Source organism: Corapipo altera, unplaced genomic scaffold (assembly GCF_003945725.1).
Source record: "Corapipo altera isolate COAL_440 unplaced genomic scaffold, ASM394572v1 23, whole genome shotgun sequence".
Lineage (NCBI taxonomy): Eukaryota > Metazoa > Chordata > Aves > Passeriformes > Pipridae > Corapipo > Corapipo altera.
In genome coordinates, this window is record NW_020884878.1 from 5,683,424 (window position 1) to 5,706,439 (window position 23,016).

Genomic DNA, 23,016 nt, shown 5'->3' on the forward strand with positions numbered 1-23,016 from the left:
GACCATTTCATCCAGCACCAGATGCCTGACAGACGCAGCAGAAACTCCTGCACAGGCAAGTTGCTTTTCATCCCAGTACTGCCAGCGGGACACCCTCGGGAGAGGCGTGCATGGCGAAATCCCAAGGGTGTGCCCTGAGCACAGACCTCCTCCCAGCCCCACTTGCAAAGTCACGGCAGCAATCAGGAGCACAGAGACAGCCTCATTCCCTGCCTGGCTCGTGTTTTTGTCCCGCCTGCTCACACTGCCTGTTTCCAGAGGTCTCTCTGTGGGCAGGGGGGCAGCAGGGCTGGTCTCACCACCACATGCTGCCTGTTGCCCTTCGTCAGGGCTCTGATGCGTCTAACGATGAATTCGCAGGCCTTTGAGAAGGGATTATGTCTTCCAGAGACTAGAACAAAATATAATAAACTTAAAATAGCTGCTTCCTTATGGAATATGCCAACAAGCCCTACTGAAAACCCAGTAGAGTGTGAATTTGCATACATTTGCATACATATCCATAATTTCAGCCTCACCCATCAGACCTGCTCCATAATGAAGCACTGCCTGACATTGTGGGCAGCTGAGGGTGTTTGACACATGCCAGAACTAACGAGGCCCCTCAATGCCACTGCCCCAACCCTTGTCAGAGCTGGGCTGATATGACTGTCCCCAGCCTTCAGGTGCCTGCCTCCCTCCTGGGAGACCCCTGGCACCAAGCCTCTTTCCCTTTATACCATGAGGAGACACACTTTCTCACCTCAGGGAATAATGTGATAAATCTGCACATAGGTCCAAGAGGGTTTCATACCTGTTAGCCCAGGCACAGAGGGAAGGAGCAAACTCCAGCAGCTCAGGGCAGGGGATGGGGAGGGAATTGTTTGCTCAGGACTGAATCTCACCAGCGCCCATGGGACAAGAGTGAGGGAAGGAACAGGAGTTGAGTACACTGCTGGAAAGCAAAAGAACCATACAGCTAATGGATCCAAGCCATGAAGGCTCCAGGACACATTTTGAAATGTGTTTGAGCACTGAATTTCTGTCATGCATCCAGGGATGCTTCCTTCAACCTGCTGTGTGCCCTGAGCAAAATCCAGCACAGTGCTGGCTAAAGCACAGGATGCTGAGCTAGACTCCAACTGCCCTGGATACCACCTGAGACTCAAATCTCAATGTTGAACTGTCTAAAAAGAACTGATACCTAAAAAATACACTTTAAACCCCAGAAGTAACACCAGGGAGGCCATGTCCATATGCCTGAGCCCCAACAGCAAAGGTTTGCTATGTTTTCCTTCACTGCATGGACACTTTTATTCAGGTGGGATCTGCTTCTGGCTTAGATCCCACCAGGAGCTATGTGAGGGGCTGTGAGGCCTGGAGAGGTGGTGGTGTCCCCAAGGAAGTGGTGTCTGCCCCCAGCATGAGTCCACACCATCAGGTCTCCGTCTCACTTGTGTCATACAGAGGGTTGAGGTAGAAGACCTGGAGATCTTTGGGTGTCTCCTCTCCAGGGTCAGCACTTGGGGGCTCCTGCAACAGTAAGGGAGGAAAAAACAACCCATGGGGAAGGGAAGCAAAACCCTTGGCAAAACTCACCCAGTGCTGAGTCCCTGCAGCAGTTGAGAGGCTGGTGACCTGGGGGAAGATGGGAACACCCCACAAACCCCTCCTGGCCTGGGGAAAGGAGGACCCCTGCCAGATGAACCCCAACTGGCACTCAAGAGTGTCCTGGCTGGGGCCCCACACCAATCCTGCTCATGACCCCAAGCATCCCAGTGTCCCTGTAGTGGTGACTCACCACGTTGAACATGGGGTTGTCAAAGCCTTTGTCACTGGCTGGTGCAGGGGACACCGGGTCCTCCAGTCTGTCCCAGGGCCGGGAGGTGCGCAGGGCAGGCAACCTGGGGAGAGATCTGGGCATTACCCACCCACATCCCTCCCAGCCCAGCAGCTCCCCCAGCTGAAACCCTGCATCTTCAAGAGGTGGATGGGAAAATACATGGGCAAAGTGTCAGGCTGACTTTGAAATGGGATGTTTGTGCCCTTTCTAGGGAAAAGCTGCCATATCCAGCAGAAACCATTAAGCTTGGAGGTCTAGGACCTGCATTCTGGAGGGAAGAGTTTGCAGAGGCAGACAACTCTAGCACAGGTTTCGCTTTGGAGCCATCACTCCCTCCCTATGGCCTAAAATGAATTGCCACAGAGCTGACACCTGTTCCCACTGCAATCTCATCAAGTGCTAATTATCATTGCTTTTATCACGTTTTCATCATCTTAATCACCATCACTACTTGTGTTATTTTCTTCACTACTCCTAGCCTAGGGGTCCCAAACCTAGTGCATCCTCCCTTGCACTGGGCACCTGCTGCAGGTGGGCTCAGCAGCAGGTCCACACACATCACCTCAGGAGCTGTGCTACCTGCAGGGAAGCTGTGCCAGGCCCTTTTTGGTGGAAATAAGCTGAATTCCCTGGTTCCCTGGTGGTCAGGGTGGCTCTGCTGCATGGAAGCAGACTCTGCTCGCAGGCTTCCAGAGACTCATGACTAATTTGCAGCATCCCTGGTGGTGTCAGATGCCTCCACAATGCTTTTGACAACACTACCCAAAAGGGCCCTGCCCTGGAGCCACCCAGTGACACACACCAGGAGTGGGTCGACCAGGGACATTCTCTGGGCTCAGGTTCAGCTCTGTCTCCTGTAGCTACAAGAACTTCCCTCCTTCTGCTGACAGTGCTGGTTTCAAAGGCCTGTCCAGCATCCAAAGAAGTGTCAGTGAAAGATAAATCATCAAGTAGCAATTATGGGTCTGGGAGTTTTATTTAGAAATTAAATGAAGGCGCAGGTTTACTGCTAGGAAATATCACGTCAGCACGTGCCAAGTGGCAGGGCAAGCTCCCTGGCCAGGGCCACTGCTGCATGGTGAGAAAATCTCAGTGGAGGAACCAAGAGGGAAGAAACAACCTGACTTGTGACTCTGTAACATGGCCAACCCCAGCACTGGGGAGCTCAGCATCCCCTGGCAGACAGGTGCACTTTGCACATGCAAATTTCAGCAGTTCCTGTCCCCTGGTTATTAAATGTATAAGGTCAACCCCACTTGCCCACAGGTGGGTGAGACAAGCCACAGTGGCTCAGCAGGTAGACAATAAACCCTGCAAACCCCTCCACGTGAAGGTGAGTGCACAAAGGAGGAGCAGTGCCCCAGCAACTGCCATGGGCACTTCTGGGATGCCCTGATCACTGTCGGAGCTCGTTTTCAAGCTATGAGGGAAAAAGGTGGTGGAGAAGGGGTATTTCCCACTGGCTTCCAGTTGTGGTGCAGTCAGGTGCTGTGCACCCACCACCCCTCTGCTGGGACCTGCACTCCATACTCCATGCTGTATGAACAACTAATGCACCAGAAGCTGCATTTGCTTTTGGATGATACTGTTACCCCCTTTCACGGTTATGAAGCTGTGGGACAAGTGTTTTGCATTACTTTGATGCATTTCTATTTAGCAGCTGGCAGTTTCAGTCCTCCACACCCTAGCAGGGCTACAAACTGATGGTGCCAAGAAACAGGAGATGTCACTAGGCACCGTGACCAGCAGAGCTCCATCTGAGCTGCAGCAGCCCTGCTGTCACCAGGGCACACCCTACCATGACAAGAAGAAATTCTTCCCAGACATGGAGGAGGCTGAATTACCAGTCCAAGAGTGCAGAAGTGCCTTTCAGTCACCTCTCCTCCAGTAAACCACAAGGAACAGGGACAATGGTTTTAAACTGATGGAGAGCAGGTTTAGATTAGATATTAGGAAGAAATTCTTTACTCTGAGGATGGTGAGGCACTGGAACAGGTTGCCCAGAGATATTGTGAATGCTTCATCCCTAGAGGAGTTCAATACCTCAAGGTGCTTCGAACAACCTGGTCTAGTGGACAGTGTCCCTGCCCATGGCAGGGCTGTGGGAACTAGATGATCTTTAAAGTCCCTTCCAGCTCAAACCATGCTGTAATTCTATGAACCAGTAATGTTGGGTGAAGCAGATTGCCTGGCCATGGCCATCACTGCAGGAGCTCTGGGCAACACTGTGTACCCCTGTGTGCCAGACCAGCTGGAAGGACAGCCTGGGGTGACAGCTGCCTCGAAGCAGAAGCAGCCTGACTATATGCTGCTGGCAGAATCCCCATCCCTACCTTAGCTTTCCCTTTCTGTAGAGAAAGAGGATCCCTCCAAGGAACATGAGACCGAAGAGTAGCCCCGTGACCGTCCCCGCTGTGATCCTGCTCAATGTGTGGCTCCCTCTTTGCCCGCTGAGAGTGCTGCCAGTGGCCACTTCCATTTTGCCACTTGAAATGCCAAGTGCTTCACCTGGGAAAGGGCAGGAAGAAACAAGAGTGAGGACTATACAGGGCAACACATCCCCACACATACTCCCAGCCAGGGCAGAAGGAGCCATCAGTTGGGTCTGGCACTGCTCTCCTGGTTGATCACCTTTCCCTGGGGATGGGATATACAGGACTCAACAGGAACAAGCCCATACAACGACCACCAGGTCCCCTGGCTGTGACCTACATGGCCATCAGCATCTGCCAGTTTCTATGGCTGCCTCCACATACAGCATTCTGGCTGAGGGGGACCTGGGGATCCTGGCAGGCACCAAGCTGGTCATGGTCAGACACGGCAGGGAAGCACAGTGGTATCCCAGGTGGCATGAGCAGAGCTGACAGCAGGCCAAGGGAGGTGACCCTTCCACTCTGCTCTGCCCTGGCGAGACACAGCTGGAGCACTGAGCCAGGCTTTTCTCAGAGGAGCCCAGTGCCACCAGGGCAAGAGGCAATGGGCAGATATTGAAATACAGTAAATTTCACTTAAATATAAGAAAAAACTGTTTTACTGCAAAAGTGGTCAGTTGCGAAGACAGGTTGCCTGGAGATATGGAATGCATCCTGACCCACTGCTTTCCAGAGCTTCTTATTCCCTGCCAGCAGCCCACATGTCCAGTGGGATTTGAATGTCTCTAAGGATGTACCTGCAGGGGACCTGCCAAGGAGGACAGGGGCATTACCGTGCTGTGCCACATCCTCCATGATGTCTCCTGCCAACTGCTCCGCAGCGGTGCCGCTCTGTGCTCCTGCCCTGTCATCAATCAGCACGATTTGGATGAGAGGAGTGGAGCTCCGGGATACGATGCCCAGGAAGGTCTGTGCTTTGTGCACCTTGGATATGGCCATCTGCACTCCAGTGTACTTGGGCTTTTTGAAACACAAGGAGACGTACAGCCCATGAGACTGGAGGCAGAAATTAGTCACCTCTCCAGGCAGCCACTATGGGTACAGCTGCAAGGCCCACCTGAATCTTCATGTGAGCCCCATCCCAGAACTGCCATCCTGGTACTGCGGTGCCATTGCATTTCCCAAATGAGAGGCTCCTATGTCCCCTCTCTCCCAAGCTGTGACCAGCACCCAGCATGCAGTGTGCCTCCACGGAGGCGAGCACGCTGAGAAAGCAATTTCGTGTATCACACCCATTAAAAGCTGTATTAAGATGTGTGGCAGGCAGCTGGCTTTCAGCTGTGGATCAATAGAGCAATACTTTGGTATCGATCCTCCCAGTGCAACTCGGAGCACAACCCCTCCCCTGGCAGCCTCTGGCAAGGAGGAGGGATGTCATGTTGTGTCTGACAAGCAGCAGCAAGGAGTGATGCCTTGTAGAGCATCTGAGTGCTGACCAGTGCCAGTTACCCACCCAGTGCTTGCCTGCTTGTCATGGGATGCCGTGCTGCAAGTTTGCATGATCCCAGCTGCATGCACTGACCTCCCATGTTATCTAGACTGGACCTGTGTTTTCTAGGGCAGGGTTTCCAGCAAGCCTCACCCAGCAAGCATCCTTCCACATCTGCATGCTGGCAGCTGTTCCTGCCCTGCAATGAGCAGGGCAGTGTGGCTGTGGTGGGGAGAAAAGGACCCAGCCCCCACAGCTGGCACAACCCAGAGGTCAAATGTGGGCTACAGGCCGGTGGGGAGTGAGCCTGAACCCCTGGCATCACTGGGACCACAAGCCCCCCCCAGACAGTCCCACCAGCACTGGAAGATGTGGCCAGTGACTTGTGGTTTCATTAGCTCCTCCTGATCCAGCAGCCTTATGTACCTGGCTCAGCAACTCTTGGACCAATCTGTCCTGGTACTTCTGCAGGTCAAAATCAGGAGTGAAATCCAGGTTGACGGTCGCCCCTGCAGCCCAAAAACAAACAGAAATCAAATTGTCACCAAGTCTGGGCAGAGAGCTGTGATGCCAGCACAGCTTTAGCTACCACGAGTGGCACTGAGACCCTGAGACCCCTCAGCATCTCTGTGCAAACGGTCTGGCTGGCCTCAAAAAGAAACCTCTTCTTCCCTTCCTGGTGTTTTTGTCAACTGGCTTTGATGACAGTCTTTTGGCTTCCATTATATTCTGAAGAGAAGATTTCCCTGGAAAGCTTTCTCCTCTGTATCCTTCTGGGAAGCTCTGCATGTACCTGGTTTTGGGGACACAAGACTGTGATTCAGCAGTACTACCCTTTGGAGGGAAGGCTCAGAGGATGAAACAACTGTGCTCCCTGTACCACTGCACAGCAGGTCATGGAGAAAAATACTTTCCTTGGAAAACAATGCAAGTAAACATTTGTTGAAATATGAAATTGTCTCAAAGGCTGTAAGGGGCTCTGCTTTTAGGAGCATGTTGGAGAAACATATGGTGCCATTTTAATGAATTTGGTATGATATACCAAATATGAGATACCAAGTATCCAGGTACAATTGTGCATGAAAATTTCCCTTAGCAACCTTTCACGTGGATTAATGGAGGAGCACCCATTGCAGAGAAAATACTGTCAATCTGTATGTTTTTATTTTAAATGAAATGAAGCAAGCTGGCTGTTGGGAAGCTGACATAAGAGTGGAAAAGGCTGCATTTCCTCTGAGTGTTTTCTGCTGCAGAGCCCTATTAGCTTGACGAGCTGTGACATCCTGGCAAGATAAACCAGAGGCAGGGACAAAGGCCTGCGCCTCAGAACAGGCTCCCAAAAGCCAGGATGATTCTTCAGGGAGATCTGCTGGGAGGGTGGCACGACGGGACCTGCAGATGAGACCCTTGGGAGCAGCGATACAGCAAAACTTCAGCCTGTGACCAGCAGCACCCCCTGCACCCAACTTCCCCCCACGGAACCAAGGGAAGGGGGCTGGGGCAGCTGGCAGGGAGGAGGAATAGGGCCATGTCCCCCACTCACCACAGACCCCACAGCAGTGGCCAAGGGGCTGCAAAGGGCTCTGGCACACTGGCACTGGGCACTGCTTCCCCGATGCCCTGAGCAGGGCTGCGCAGATTCGGGGGACATCCTAGAGGAGAGCAGGGCAGCGTCAGTCCCCACCCCACACATGGCACTGGTATCCCCCAAAATGGAAAAGGGAAGACTCACCGGGGTATTTCCACAGGCACAGCCGGACTTGTCGGGACAGCCAGTCCCTGTCACCTGGAGAGTACCATTGCCATGAAACTGCAGCGGGGCAGAGGGGCCCTGCAGGTACCCAGCCCAGGCCTCTGGGGTGCTCAGCTCCTGGGCAGGGAAGAGCAGCAAAGCGGGTGAGTATCCCAGGGCAGGTCCCAGTGCTGTCCCCAGGTGCTGCTGGGACACCTGGTGTCATATCTGACGGCCATCATTGGGCAGCCCCACTGCAGGCAGTGATGCAGCAGGAAAACCCTGCCAATACACCTATTCCAGCTTTTCCATTGGACCAACAGAAAAACTCTCTCTAAAACCAAAAAGAAATGATGATGAGATGGCTGGGCCTTTTTTTCCTTTTGGTTTTCATCTTTCTCCTGGCCCAGAGAATTCAAATTATCAGCTTTTCACTACTGGTAGGAAGGGGCTGGATCTGAACTGTTTTGCTTTCATCTGGGAAACATTTCCATGGGCTTGGCATTAGCGAAGGCTGAGCTGGACTGACCAGCCTCATCCTGCCAAGCCACTGGTAATTCCCTCACCCACTCTCTTCCACAGGAAGCATATCCATGCCCTAGCAATACAGGCAGACTTCTCAGGCCCTGGGGTGAAAATAGCCAACACAGAGCACGGAGTGGGCAGGATACCAAAGGATATAAGCTTATAAGGTCAGTTTTTAGGAAAAATGCTATAATCATAAAAAGCACCTTCTCCTTCCATCTCACTGCTCAGCAGCAGCCTCTGCCCGGAGGGACAGCCAGCAGTGGTCCCTGGGGGGTATGATGTGCCGTGGAGTATTCCCCAGGCATCAGCAGGACCAGCATCACTGAGCAACCAAGAGCATCCACCTCTGCATCCCTGGGGCTACATGTGCCTGAGGTGAGCTCTGCTGGGGTGCTGCCTTGTTCAGACTTGCCTGCACCTGCCTGGCACCGAGTCTATTAGCCAAAAAGCAGCTACCTAAGGCCTGGCCCCGAAATGGCAGATCCCAGCCAGCACAGCAGTAAAAATAATAAATAACTTATGAAATGCCTGACGCATCTCCCACTCCTGGAAGGAGCCTGTGTTTACCACTGCAGCGCCTGTGATCTTCTGCTCCTCCGACCAGCGATGGATGGGGTTCGCCGTGAGCCTGATTCCCGAGCTGAAGCACAGCAAGCTGCCAGTGCTTCTATAATTATCCCTCCAATCAATTAAAGAGCAGCACTGAAGTTAAAGCTGGTAGATGATCGCTGAGCCACGGGCCATGTTAAGGTCGGGGGCAGGAGGGAGGTGTCCCCAGAGGGTCCCTGAGCAGCATGGCTGCAGACACGTGCCTGGGAAGGGAGTAGCCCCTGGGTGCCAGAGAAGATGCCATTTGCTGGTGGTTTGACCTGCACACATTTGCCCTTGTTTTTAATATGAACAGTAAGACAGCCTGTGCTCCCACAATGCAGGGAGGGAGGCGATAACAAACCAGTCAAAGAAGAAAGCCACTGAGGCCATCCACAGCAGCAGCAGCCCGTGAAGCTGCATCCCCATAGGAGCACCCCATCTCCCCACATAGTGCTGCTCCTCCATCCCTGCTGGTCCCTCCTCTCCTGACCTACTTTGGGGCTGTGGTGAGAAGGCGTCAAGCCAGTTTCTCACCATCCCCACCTTACCTGGCCCATGACAGAGATGCTGCGGAGGTGAATCACTTGCTGTGATGAGTCGGTGTTTACGCGGAAGGAGGTTTCGGCCGGGAAGATAACATCGTCATAGCGGCACGGGACACGTTCCTCATCCACGGAAAACATGCGCCCACTTGGCTTGAGCTCCCCGCTGGAAAACACATCCTGCCACAGCGTGGGGTCAAACCATGAGTGCTGCTCAGCATCAGTGAACTTCACTGTTCCACCTGGCAAGGCAATGGGAAAGGTTGAGCACGACCCAAACCCAAAGCCAAAGCTCCCACAGATGAATCTGGGTTGGTAAAACCAGGCACTGTCTGGCCCAAAGCAGAGGAACTCACCCTATGGGCTGGCCCTGGCACAACCCTCTCAGTCAGCCTCTGCAGGCACTTCCTGGAGCTCAGCAAAGCTTCCCAGCACTCAGGGCTGGGGTCTCAGCCCAAAACCCCTGTCTGGCTGTGGGCCTCCAGCCCCAGATACCACAGAAAATTCTTTCCCCCCCTTCTTTAAAGCTCACCCTTCTGGTTAAGGAGGAAAACAGCTGCCCGAATGCTGAGTAACAGTTAAACTTGATAAAAATGGGTATGATAATTCCTGTCCCAATTTCCCAGCAGCCTGGCAGGCCTAGAGAAACGTGACAAGCCCTGTTCCCTGCAGCAGGCAACCCCAAAACAAATGCCCCATTTAACCATTAATTATTTGATCATTAACCATTTCCCTGCTGGTTAGTCTCATCATCCAGTGCCTGCTTTTTTCTCACCCTTCCCAGCAGCTGAACCTTTGCCAATTCAGCCAGCATGCAGGGGCTTAGTGACTGAATTTTTTGCATTCATTTTAAAATCATGCTTTAAAAAAGTCCATTTTTGAAAGTTGCTCCAGAAATGCCTGCTGATTTCAGGGGAGCAGCGCATGGTCAGCAGGAAAAGCCCAGTGCAAGGCACAGCTGCCAGAACATCCCTGCTGGGGGACAAACAGAAAAATGAGAGGGATGAAGGATTTCAGAGTGGCTCTGGTCTTATGCTACTGTACTTCCTCTGGGAAGACCCGTTTGGGCTTTTTCTCTCTTTTTTCTCATTTTTTTTGCCAGTCAGAGTGCAGGCACAGTGTCTCTGCTTGGACTCTACCTTTCCTGCAGGGGCACTAAAAAGTTACTTGCTGCCACTGAAAGCATGAGGTAGCTCTTAAGTACCCAAAATACATCTCCCCATAAAACAGCTTTCAGACTAATAATGGGCACCAGTGACACAAATGTGCTGTCTCAGCCATGGGCTGGAGGCTGAGAGGTGAGAGAAGGATGTGTTCGGGGCCAAAGGCCAGCTCTCTGCGATGGCTGTGGCTTGGCTCACCAGTGTGTAACTCCTAACCAGTTTTCTTTGGAAACACTGTGGCAAAGAAAATAAGGGCTTTGATGTGGCTACATGCCTAATAGGCAAGGTAAAATACAAACAATATTTGCCTCTCTGCTACAACTTCAAAGGCTTCCCTACTATAATTACTTTTTTAGAAGACAGGTGATCTAGCAGGAAAAAAGATCTGATACGAGGGAGGTCATCAAAGAAAAGGTAAGTATTGAAGAGGAATGATTCACTTTGCTCTGAGGTGGGACAGCAAAGACCTTTGTAGAAGTGTTGAGGCTGAATTTGCATGATTAATCACGGGCTGATGGGGTGACTGGTCTGGGCACAAAATACCTGAGTCACATCCTGGATCCCAGCTGCCATCGAAAGCTGTGAATCCTGCACCAGCTGCCAGCACGAATTCTCCATTCAGGGGCAGGTACTAGATGGAGGGATTCAGAGTGTTACTGTGCGGTCCCGCTGCCAGCCACCCAGGCTTGTAATCAAATAACAGTGCTAATTACTAGGCTGCCTATTACACTCCCAGTCTCTGAGGCACTTTACAGTCATCAGGATCCACCCTCACCCTGCCCCATGTAAATGGGAAAGTATCAGTTCCCAGTTTTACAGATGGGGACGCTGTGATGGGGAGAGGCGGTTTGACATTATCTTCCATGACATAGAAAAGCATGAAGCATTCAGCGAAGCAAGAACAAGGAAAAAGCAAAGTAAGCTCTTTTGACAGCTTCTTCCTCCTCTTGCACACACTCCCAGCAGCTCAGGAATTGGATTTATACATTGGTACACCATGAAAAACTCAACCTTACTCTGCAAGTGCCAGAGGTCCCCTCACTTAATGCGTTTCCACCTCCAGGGGCTGTGCTTGCCCCACAAAACATAACTCAGGAGCCCAAGCTGTTCTTGGTGCCATGACAGCTAGTGACCTGACACTCAGCACAACCTAAAGAAAGTACACAGCAGCATTTGGAGCAGCTTGCCATAGCTATGCCCTCTTCTTTTTGGGTAGGACATCACCAGCAAGTAGTCAGGATCATGATACTGGCCTGGCTTCAGTCTGGCAACAGACAGACCTCAACAGGCACACCTCTGCCATGAGAACCTTTTTGGCAAGTAACTGTGGCCACCTGGGTCACCAGCCAGCACTGCCAACTCCAGGACAGGCCCTGGCAAATGATCAAGTCAGATGACTCATTCACAGCACACAGGTTATTCAGCCCACCCCATTTTATTTTACAGCTAGAAATTACCAGAGAGAAAGTCATGTTTTCCCCCAATATTTTTGAGTGAGTGATGTTCAAGGCTCTCTTCTCTAACTCAGTCTATCCAGGGTTTAAGCATCACTCCCCAGACAGCAGCTGGAAGCCCTCCAGGACTGCATTATGCCGAAGTACTGGGTCCTGTGCTCAGGTAGAAACACGTTAAATGGGATTTTAAGGTTTCATCTACTTAATTGGTCTTTAAATATGCATGCAGGTTAGAGAAAGCAAGACTTATGACTGACTGCTGCGGGTGGCTGTGATAGCTAGCTCTCTGTCCTTGGGGCAGTCTTTCCTGAGGATGGTCTGTCCCACTCAGGGACCACTACGGGGAAGGAATGGAGGAGGTAGACATGGCAAAAAGCTCCTACCCCCAAACTGTAGGCAGGCCTTTAGAAATTTAGTTTCTTGGTGATGTGGTGTTTTGAAGGTCATAGCCCAGGTCCCCCTCTTGGTTCAGGAACCATGAGAAGCCAGGATGGAGAGCGTAGAGTGGCTGCCACCAAGAGCCCTGAAGTGCTTCTCTGCACTCTCTGCTTCAGACCCAGCAATGGGACATTGTGTTGGACAAGAGGGGATGGCACTGTGACTAGCTGAGGTCTGGGCAACATGTGCCCCAAGAGTGTGGGGTCTCCCCACCAGCCAGGAAGAGGCCTTTGCCTATGGACACTGCTCCATCAGACCATAGCATGTGTCCTGCCATCTTGTTCTCTGAATTTCTGTTACTCCTGAGTAAAGCAAATTTTTCCAAAACTAAAGCACTGAAACAGGCTCAAAGGTCTGCCAGGATATGAATGGCAATATGCCCTCTAGCTGCAGATAAAAAAGCAACATCTAGTGAAGTTCTGAGGCTCAGGACTTGGCCTGCTTTGAGCTGGGTGAGGGCAATGCTATCAGCTTCTGTCACAAGATGCTGTACTTCAAGTGCCCTGGTTTGTTTTCCTGTGAGCCCACACAGGAGTGGTGGGAGACACAGCTGACATCTATACCCAGAGCAGTGTGAGTAGCACTGCCAGTCAAGTCCCTCCTCCCAGACTCCCTGGGCCATTTCAGACTGGAGCCCCTCACCACTGCCTTTTGCCCACTTTGCAGTCTGGCACCCTGCTGTGCATGACAGGGGGGCCAAGCAGGAAGGGTGGCCAGCTGGCTGCTGGGGTCCATCTGAGCTGCTCAGAGTGGGGTTTTGGATGGGATGCAGTGGATTCTTTCACCAACGTGGGGTACCAGCTCTTCACAGCAGTCAGCTCAGGGCACTCAGCCCCAAAGCTGCAGAGATCTTTGGGTGGAAGAAGGAAAATCAGGAAGATGGTTACACAGCAGGACCATGACTGGCCTCCTCTTGCTTTCCCAGGCTGCAGAAGTTGGCATCTGTGAGTGTTGTGGCTGGATCAAGACCGCTGGGTTGGGAAGTCCCTAATCTCACTCCTGCCTGCCTGACAGCTCTCTTCCCTGTAGTTACCAAACACTTTGACTATGGCTGTGCATCAGAACTTCCCAAACTCCCTGTAGTGGCCACGCAGGACACGACGAGCTTTTGGCTTCAGGGCATTGTTCATTCAGATCTTTACAAACTAACCAAGGGGGGAGGAAAACGCATCAAGGATTCACATAGTGGGGCTGAGTTCATTGTGGCAAGAAAGGAGATGAGGTAGACTTGCTCAGTTAGGGATGCACACATATGCACACATATGCACAACTCTGGTCCCATGATCAACCACGGTGTTGCCCCTCCTGCATGTGCTTGGGAGGGCGAGTGGGTCTGGATGGGGTGATGGCAGACAGGGCCAGTAGCACATGGCACCATTTTCTCCTGCCCACGGGGAGAAAATGCCTCGTGCCAAACCTGCCCCACACTTGCTGCGCCTGTGCTCTGGAGACCTTGGCCTCCAGGCTCTCAGGAGAAGATGCAGCTTCTCCAGTTACCCCTGGAGATCCCCCCCCACCACCAAGGACAAAACACCAGGCTGGCTGGACTTCCCAAGCCCAGAGGACGCTGTCCACGTGAGTGTGAGTGTGGCAGGGAAATGAGAGTGAGCACACACAGTGTCCCTCCACACTCAGGGAGTGCCCAAACACTGCAAGCACCAACCCTGGAACTAAGATGCAGCACAATACAATGCGAGATGGGATGGAGTCACCACATTTCCACAAAGGTGAAGTGCAGGAAGAGCCCCGTACTGGTTCGTCACAGGAATTTCTGGGGCTGGTCCGCACAGCTATGGCTCCATGCCCAGCGAGGTAGCTGTGCTGCTCATCCACCACCAGCCCTCCCTGAGATTCACACCACTGGGCAGCGTTTCAGAACCGGCTCCATCGTCCAACACTTTTTTGTAAATAATTTACCTTTTTTCTTTTCCTAACAGAAGTTAAGCATCTTGGCTTGCTGCAGAGGACAAATGGAGACTCTGGGTGGGCAGCGGCTTTCTACCTTTGGGAGTTTAGTATAGAAATTGCATATAGGTTGGGCCACTTTCCAAGTACATTTTGAACTGAGCAATGACAGGTACCAATGGACTGAGGCCAAAAAGCAGTTTCATCTGCTTTCCCTTCCTCCTGCCAACCTGTACTCCAGGGCCATTAATACAGCGAGTGCTTAGAGTCCCATTAGTCATTTCCCATCCCTGATACTGGTAAATCACTTATCTCCTTGGTCATCGTTATCAAGTGTAATGACAACTGAAACACAGTCATCATTTTTCTTATCAAATTCAGAAAAAAAAAAAAAAAAAAGGAAGGACCCCATGTGGTTCTTGGCCCAGGCCCAGGATTTCACCACTGAGAAGGAATCCAACCCATAGGGGAAAATGAAATGTGAAATAAAAAAATAGCAAAGGCCTGAGAGATGGCTTTTCAAGTGGGTGGCCTTGAACCAGCCTGCAGCACATCCTGGCTTCACTCAAGTCACAAGTATTGGACTGAGACGACTGGTAGCAGCACTGTAACTGGGATGTAACCATCATCAACATAGGAAAAACGCAGCACTTGTTTTGAACCTGGGTGAGCCACGCTCATGATTGCAGCCAGTTCTTCCCCCAGCCTTGCCCTGATTTGCAGCATCAATGTATTTTAATTCCTTGCTCAGGTGAGATGGTGCCACCATCCCCACCATGCAACACCAAGACTGCCTGTGCACACTGGGCTCTGCAGTGCTGCATCCACGGCTGCACCAGCAGGTCAGTAGCCATCGGGCCCCCAGGTACAACCCCTCACCTGGCACCCAGCCCAGGAGCAGGTCGGGGGTTGGTGCTGGTGGCATTCCATTGAAAAACATCACTGGGGTAGGATGCGAGTGGGTTATTGCTCCAATGTGGAGCGCCATAGCCCACCAAAGGCAATGATGCACCAGGGAAATTATTTCCATATCATCTTTACCAGTCCTGCTCTGCTGGGGCAGCGGCAGCCCATGGATGGCAGCAGGCAGGTGCTCCCACAGGTGGGAATAGCAGGGATTTTCCCAATTCCCACTGGGGCTGGGGGCCTCAGCACAGCTGGTGGTGGTGCCTGGGTGGTATCGCAGCTGCTGGCTGACAGCCTTGGAAAGGCACAGGGCCAGAATAACCCACAGGTGAATCCCTTTGACATTTCTGAAGCATTGCCAGGGGCTTGCTGGCAGCAGCATTTCTTCAGTTTATTACTGAGGGTTCATTTGTTTGCTTTCTTGCCCACATGAAGCTTTTCCACCTGCATCCTCAGGATGCTGCTCTTCCTCCCAGCCACACATGCCACCTCATGTCCCCAGAGCCAGCCTGGCCCCACCACGGCCCCCCGTCCCACACCAGCTAATCCAGATCCCCTGCGAGAGGGGTCAGCAAGGCAGGATGACCTCCATCCACCCCAAGACCCTGCTGCTGGACTAGCATCTCACCACACAAAAATCTCCTTGCCCAGGCACATGGTCCCCTGAGAAATGAGGCTTTAGCATCCCAAGGAAGCCAGGCAAGAAATGCAGTCTGTATCCCCATGAAGCCACTGTTCATGCAGGCTGGTGCAGCCCAGACCAGAGCACAGGAGCTGGTGCTCCTCTCCGTGAGACCGATCAGCGGTGGTAGGCGATGCCCACCAGACCTCCTCTGACCCCAGCAAGGCTTGAGGTGTGGGCAGGGTAGCCATGCCCAGCAATGAAGGAAGGGCAGATGGTCCATGGAGCATCTGCCCAGCCAGACCCAGCATCCACTACAGCCCGGGATGCCGGCAAGCTGCTCCACTCATCACAGACTTTAATAACTTCGCCTGCTGGAAACCAGCCTAGAAGGAGCAAATAAACTCGTGGAGATGACTGTAAAAGACTATTTCACCCCACTCCTTTTCTAGGGCACACCTTCACTGTGAATGCTGATGGAGGAAAGACTGCAAGATTCAGGCTTGGAATTACGTGCTGGCACATATGTGCACACACATGCACTCCCCTGACATATTTTACCTTCATCTCAGGAGAAGGAAAAATAATCCCTTTCCTGAGTGTCTCATTACCCTGCTGTCTGGGAAGTGGTGGGGGAGGGAGCGCCGGTGCCTGGGACGAGCGCAAACTGTGGCAATTCATTAGAGCCGGTGCCCCTGGAGAGCAATTGGCATTTCAAGATCAATCTCTGCCAGGAACCGAGCAGGAGCATCCTGCAGCAAAGCTGAGTACATTCTGCTCTCACAATTAGGCAGCTAAAAATATAAGGCTGGGGGAGGAGTCCCTGGTCAGACCCCAGTGCTCCGCACACCTCCAACCCTCACCCAAGCTTGCAGCCCCTTGCCAGGCGGGCAGGGAGGGGGTATGGGCAGCTGCCATCCCACAACGGAGCTCAGGGATGGGGCAGAGCTGGAAAGGTGATGTCAGCACTGCTGAATAGCCCCAGCAAGTGCCCTGACCCTGGCATCATATGGACTGAGCAAGGCTGCTCTGCCACGTGACTAAATCCGACTCCTGCCACCTCAAAAATAGAAGCAGCATCATCCACCCCTGGCCTGCACTTTAGTGCTGGCTGGCTTCGGCACAAACTGCACCAGGGCTGGCATTATTGGGGCAAACACCAGGCCCACAGCTGCAGCCATGCCCTGGCCTGGCTCTCTTTGGAAGCAAAGCACAGCCGTAGCCAGAGGGTCCAAACCCCTCACAGGAGCCCCTCTCCCCTGTTAGGGAGACAAGCAAAGCCAAAGCCTGCCTTGCCCTGGAGCATCCACATAAGGCAGCACCACCTCCACCTCCATGTCCATTTTTTTCGCACATCTACTCCCAGGCACCTCCAAAAGCTGGCTAAATACAGATCTGCATCTTTAGGCAGCTAACTACCATAGAAAATCCAGCCTAATCACAATGGTTGTGCTCCAAAGCCACTTACGCTTAAGCTGGATTTGTATTTAGTGTGTGGCTGAATTAGGGACCCACTTGAAACTTCAAATAACCATTGAACTGGGCAATCAATGGGTCTGAGCAGGGAAGCGGGCTCCCTGCCCCAACAGCCTGGCCTCCTCCCAAGAAAGCATCTCCCAGCACTCAGCTGCTCCCCACACGGGATGGATGGGGAGGAGAGCTGGAGGGCTCACTGCAAGCTTTCACATAAATGTCTAGGAGGGAAGTGATGGTGGCACATGAGGACCCCCCAGTACTCTAGATCCCACTCCTCAGTGAGGAGCTGAGATGGGAGATCTCATGCTGCCCCTCCACTGGCAGGGCATCAGCACTGAGCACCCTTCCCTACGTTTGCCACAGCAGGCACTGTCCTCATGAAAGTCAATGAGAGCCCAATCGCTCTTCAGCCGTGAATTTCCTCCTGCGCTACTATAGCAAACAACACTCTCCTTTTTTTTTGGCCAAAGGCTGTATAGCATCTCCATGGTGACTCTAAAGCTTAATGTATTCTTGCTGATTTAAGTGATTAATGCTCCAGTGCGCGTGGCCGGCAGCCGAACAGGTGCAGCCCAGCCTCCCTGCAAAAGGCCTCATGACCAATTCATTTTCTAACCAGCTAGTTGCCAAATTTCATGCCATCCGCATGAGTGGCAGCCCTGCTCAGGTGCTGGGTTTCATCCCTTTTTCATCCCTAACCTTGGCAGTCCCTGTATCACCTGGTGACAGCAGAGCACAGCAGTGCACGGGAGGGAAGTGCCTGTGCTGAAATTAAGAGGAAATATTAACCACCGCACTAAGAAACATGCAGGGACAGTTCACAGCAGGGACAGTTCACAGGGAATCGCCGGAGTGGTGACACTCAGAAGGAAGGTGTGAGCTGCAGTACAGGTTATAGCTGGAGACAAGCTTGGCTGCTCACCTGCAGTGCAATCTGGTAGAGGAGGGGAATGGTGCCCTCACAGCCTGTGCCATGCTTTATTCCCTCATGGATCCCCCAGCAGTCCTCTCTACCTGCACAGCAGTGGGATTATAAAATTCATTGGAACTCTGGAGCCTGTGCAGCTACCTGCCAGCAGCAGGGACCCAGGGAAACCCCAGGGCAGCAGAGGGTCCCCAGGGGCTCCCGCAAGCACTCTGGATCCTTTGATTGGGATGAGTTGGGGGTCACTCCAGCAGCCTGACCCACCACTCAGTCATGATGGGAACCATCCACCTGAGCAGCCAGCACAGCCGTGGGTGTCATTTTGTGTTGTGTGAAGGTTTGTTGGTCTCCCTCTCCTTGGGAAGCTGTGGGGCTGCTCAGCTCCGCTCTCCAGCTTGGCTGTGGAAGGCTCAGCCATAATGACTAACGCTGCTCTGCAATTATGCACTTTGCAGGCCTCTGATGAAAGTACTTTAGAAATATTATACATTCATCTGTAAGTAAAATAAAATCTACTAGAGTGGTATTTTGCTCTTTTCTTCTCTGGGTAAATTCCACATCATTTATTACATTATATTTGTACGTATTTTCCCAGTATATCCTTTCCTTCAAAAATTCATATTTAAAATGCCATATAAATAAAGTATCTCCTCCAAATATTTGTAGAGGCATTAAACATGGCACATGCCGTTATTAAAGCATCAAAACTATTAGTGGCGTAGACAGCCTGAACAAATTACACCACATAAATTTCAAGGGCTCCTTCGGATTTAATGGCCAATAAAAGAGCAAAGCTGCCCTGAAACCAAGCTCATGCTGTCCAGGGAAGGAGGTTTTGCAGACAGGATCCAACCCATCTCTTGCTGTCCCAGCACTGGGAGAGGGCTCACTGGTGACCCATCCCCCACTAGTGTGTTGGGGCAGTGAGTTTGCTTTTCCCTTTAATTCCTCCCTGTGAAATTTTACCCTCTGAACCATGGAGACTGAGACTGCTTTCATTTCTGCCTGTCAGCCTGCTCTGGGCAGGACTCCTCTTCTGGGGGGAAACCAGGTTGCTCAGAAACCCCTCTGAGGTGAGACTCCCCCCAGTCTTATCTCACTCAACACATATATTTCAGCAGAGTGTTGCACCTGTCCTGCTACAGCCAAGCTAATATTGCTGCAGAAAAATATAAGACCCAATGGCACTTGAAATAAAATTTCTCAAGCAACATTTTGGGATTTCCCAGAACAGTTTGTTTTCCTTTCAAGGTATTTTGGTGTCAGCTTCACTTAGCCTCTGCCTGGGGCTAGTGCCTGCTCTGTGTCGGCAATGAGGTGGGCTGGTGCTCCTCAGCCAACTAATGCCAAGGTCTCCATCCCATAGAGGGGGTTTTACCCCTTCTTTGGGGAAGAAAAATTAATTCCTTTCAAGTGAAATGGGGAGTTGGGGTGCTCTCCCCCATCTACCCCAATTAAAAAACCAAACAACACCACAAAAAAAAGAAAAAAAAAAAAAGCCCAGAAACAGCCTTTGATTCCGTGCTACAGAGAAACCCTGGCTGCTGTGGGACTCCCGTCCCCTGCCCCAGCTGAGGCATCTTGGTCTGGCTGGACCACGGAGCAAAATGTCAAAGTCCACAGAATGACTTTAAACTGAAAGAGGGCAGGTTTAGATTAGATATTAGAAAGAAATTCTTTACTGTGAGGGTGATGAGGCACTGGAACAGGTTGCCCAGAGAAGCTGTGGATGCTCCATCCATGGAAGTTTTTCTTGAACTCTGTCAGTCTTGGTGCTGTGACCACTTCCCTGGGGAGCCTGTTCCAGTGCCCAACCACCCACTGGGTAAAGAATCTTTTTCTAATATCCAACCTAAATCTCCCCTGACGCAACTTCAGGCCATTCCCTTGGGTCCTGTCACAGAGAAGAGATCAGTGTCTGCCCCTCCTCTTCCCTTCACGAGGAAGTAGATGGGGCTTTGAGCAACCTGGTCTAGTGGAAGTTGTCCCTGTCTGTGGCAGTGGGGTTGGAACTGGATGATCTTGAAGGTTCCTTCCAACCCAAACAATTCTGTGATTCTATGGAAAGGGGGAGAGGGGAATGTGCCACCAGTTGGCAGAGCTCAAACATGGGCCCTGCCCTCGCCCACCCTCTGGTACCCCTGCCCACTGCCTTACCATGTCCGTCAGCGCATAGGGAGACCTGATGAAGACTGAGACGACCTGTAAGAAAAGCAAAAATAAAAGGGTGCTTTGCCCTGTCAAGTGAAGTGCTTTTCCAATGCCCAATGATGTTCTGTAAAAAAATAAAATAAATCTAAAATGTCCAATACCTTGTCCTTCTCAAAGTGAACCACATCTCTGGCACAGGGGACTCTGCCTTTATCCCAGTTGGAGGCGGTTTCAAAATTGGTGTTGGGGATCCACTGCTTGTACACGGCAGCAGCAGCAGCTGGGAGGAGTAGAGAAATCACGGTAATCCAGTCCACGGGAGCCACTGGGAACCCTCTCTGGGATGTGCTTTAGGATGGCTTGGCCTATTTGGGCCAGATTTGGGGATTTTCCACCCAACATCAGTTCCTGCACTTTCCCAGCTGAGCAGTCACAGCTCTTCTCTTCATAGGGGATTTTTTTTTTGGCTGGGTGGTGGTTTTTACCCTCCCAGATAGGAAGAGGGACAAATACTTGGCAGGCAGAGGGAAGGCAGTAAAGTGTCCTGCAGGCAAAGGGCAAGAATAACATACACTTGGTAGTTAAACAATCCTTGCAGTGGATTTTGTTGTCACTCAGACTAATTAAATAAGTAGAGATTCCTCAGCCTTTGATTTTCAGTAGGTAGCAAGCGGGCACACAGGACTGGTAGGACCATGAGGACAGGGTAAGAGGAGAAATGACATTTGCTATGGGACGTGTAGCACAAAAAACAGATGCTTGGGGCTGGGGGGGAGGATTCAGTGGTGTCTTGCAGCCTGAGGCATCGACAGGTTGGAAAACAGGGATTTTCCCCATGGCGTTTGCTGGGATGGTGGCAGCCCTGCCCACGGGTACCAGAGATGAACCTACTGGCCAGGGACAGGACACAGCAGAGGAGGTTTTCACTCTGACCTGCCCTCTTGGCACGAGCATGGCAGAGCAGCCTCATAACCTGATATTGCCCAGGCTTGGCTGGAGAATGCACATTCAGCTGAAGATAAATCTCCTGCAGCCTGAATTAAATGGCTTCAGGCAAGTGAGTTATGAGACTGAGAAAAAAAATAACAAACCAAACAAAAAAAAATCCTTTACCTTTATTATAGATCATATTTTCTGTAGGAGAGAGACCCACTAAATAACAAAATATGTAAAAAGCCAGTGGCGGAGAGGACTGGGGCACTAGAGATGGGGTGGAGAGGCGTTACAGGGACTCCCCAGCCCAGCCTGGGGAGGGAGGGGGGTTCTGGATGACTCTAGCTGATGGAGGGAGGTGCCTTGCAGAAAGCCTGGGCCCGGCTACTCCAAATGTATCCTTTCCAACTCAGAATATTCTGTGACTCAAGATTAATAAATGCTGGGGAGGGATGTGGCTGCAGAGGTGTTATCAGCACACAACGATCGCCTTGGGGTGTAATTTGCTCTGTCTAATTCTGCCAGGGGCTCTGCTGAGACCATTTGCTGTAGGTAGCCATCTCCAGATGAACAGGAAACAATGTATTTTTAACCAGAATGCAAGTCCTAATGTAGGAAATGGGGCTGTGGCCCAGGTTTAAGGTGCAGAGGGGCTCCCCCAGCCTCATACCGGTCTGTGGCCACCACTTCAGCTGCCTGAAGGATCCCTCAGGCAGATCAAACACACCCCTCCCGTGTCCTCTTTAAAAGCCACTGAGAGGGGAAAAGATGCTAACAGCGGTAAGAACAGGGGCCAAGCAGCTGCTTGCAGTGTTGTAAGCACAAACCTTGCTGGCTCAGAGTCAAAAAGACCTTAAGAAAGGACAAAGCACCTGGATGGTAAGGGCAAGTTGTTCTGTCTCTGCTGGGATTGAGTCACAACTCTCCCGGCCAGGGAAGTGAGGGAATGGAGAGGTTAAAGCTCCAGCCAAAAGGCTCAGCCTGACCCATCGCACACACGCCTCACGTCCCACAGCTGCAGGTCGCTGTGTCAAGAGAGCTCGCACCGCGGAGGTGGCCCTGCATCCCACCCGGCTGTCGTGGCATCTCCTTCGGCCGAAGGTTAATCTCCTGGTGCAAAGCCTTTTGCCCCATGCAGCAGCTCTGGTGCATTCCTGCACCCTCCCCAGCCCTGGAAATATCAGTCTGCTATTTAATCAGCCCTGTCTCCCGGGAAGCGCAGTCCTCGAACATCAAAGCGACATACATATTCAACAGGGAGCGTGTCCTGCGGCGCAGCGCTGCTGACTTCAAATGAGAGGAACAGCAGGCACCATACGGCTATCCCAGCCTCATTCCCCTGCCTCATTCATTCAGCTCTGTCCAGTTGGAAATGCCTGTTCTCGTTTGCCTTACAGAAACGCTTTTAAGTGACAGAGCCCGCAACTCTGCTCCAAAACACGACTTCCAAGAGCCCACCCGAAATGGGGAAGTCGCCCAGCGGTCACCCCTGCTCGCCGCGGTGGCCAAGCCCTGGGCGCACTCACCAAGGAGCTGCAGGACACCGAGGAGGAAGAACAGGCGCCTCATTTTGCAGCAGGCGGCCACCCCTCGCCTCCGCGGCCCCTGCCCGGCTGGACCTTGCACCCTTCCCGAGGGCACGTGATGGGCTCAGCCCGCAGGAGGCTGTAGGGTGAAGGGAGTAAACCACTATGGGAGGCAGGCTTCCGCCTTCACCTTGCTCTGTCCCAGAATCCGGTTTGCGCTCAGCTCCTCTCCCAGCTTCCCCGTTTCCTTGGCCTCCATTGGGAGCCTAGGAAAGACTGAAGGAGTCGGGGAGACAATAGTGGGGGTCCTCCCAGCTTGGCTCACCAGATCTCGGCATTCACACTCCCCCACCCATCCAGGTCCAGCTAAAGAGTGGCAAGGGAGAACACACTGCATGCCCATCCCACACAGCTCTCCCCTGCTGAGCAACGGCTACCTTG

The 23,016-nt window shown here is 52.1% G+C and overlaps 1 protein-coding gene across 1 annotated transcript; it reads right to left on the reverse strand.

Moving 5' to 3' along the window:
- Positions 1 to 1,268: 1,268 nt before the first annotated feature.
- AMN (amnion associated transmembrane protein) lies at positions 1,269 to 22,703 on the reverse strand. Its single transcript, XM_027638395.1, has 12 exons — positions 22,576 to 22,703; positions 20,278 to 20,396; positions 20,123 to 20,167; positions 10,783 to 10,870; positions 9,083 to 9,318; positions 7,416 to 7,553; positions 7,227 to 7,335; positions 6,110 to 6,192; positions 5,028 to 5,214; positions 4,156 to 4,330; positions 1,781 to 1,883; positions 1,269 to 1,512 (listed from the first exon to the last, which is right to left on the reverse strand). The coding sequence occupies exons 1-12, from the start codon at positions 22,616 to 22,618 to the stop codon at positions 1,417 to 1,419; spliced, it is 1,422 nt and encodes a 473-aa protein (XP_027494196.1). The 5' UTR covers positions 22,619 to 22,703; the 3' UTR covers positions 1,269 to 1,416.
- Positions 22,704 to 23,016: the final 313 nt, after the last annotated feature.

Coding starts and splice junctions, on each gene's coding strand:
- AMN (XM_027638395.1), bottom strand. CDS start 22,618: ATGAGGCGCCTGTTCTTCCTCCTCGGTGTCCTGCAGCTCCTTG. Junction 10,871..20,122: donor CCTATGCGCTGACGGACATG/GTAAGGCAGTGG, acceptor CCCTCCATCTAG/TACCTGCCCCTGAATGGAGA. Junction 1,513..1,780: donor ACAACCCCATGTTCAACGTG/GTGAGTCACCAC, acceptor TTACTGTTGCAG/GAGCCCCCAAGTGCTGACCC.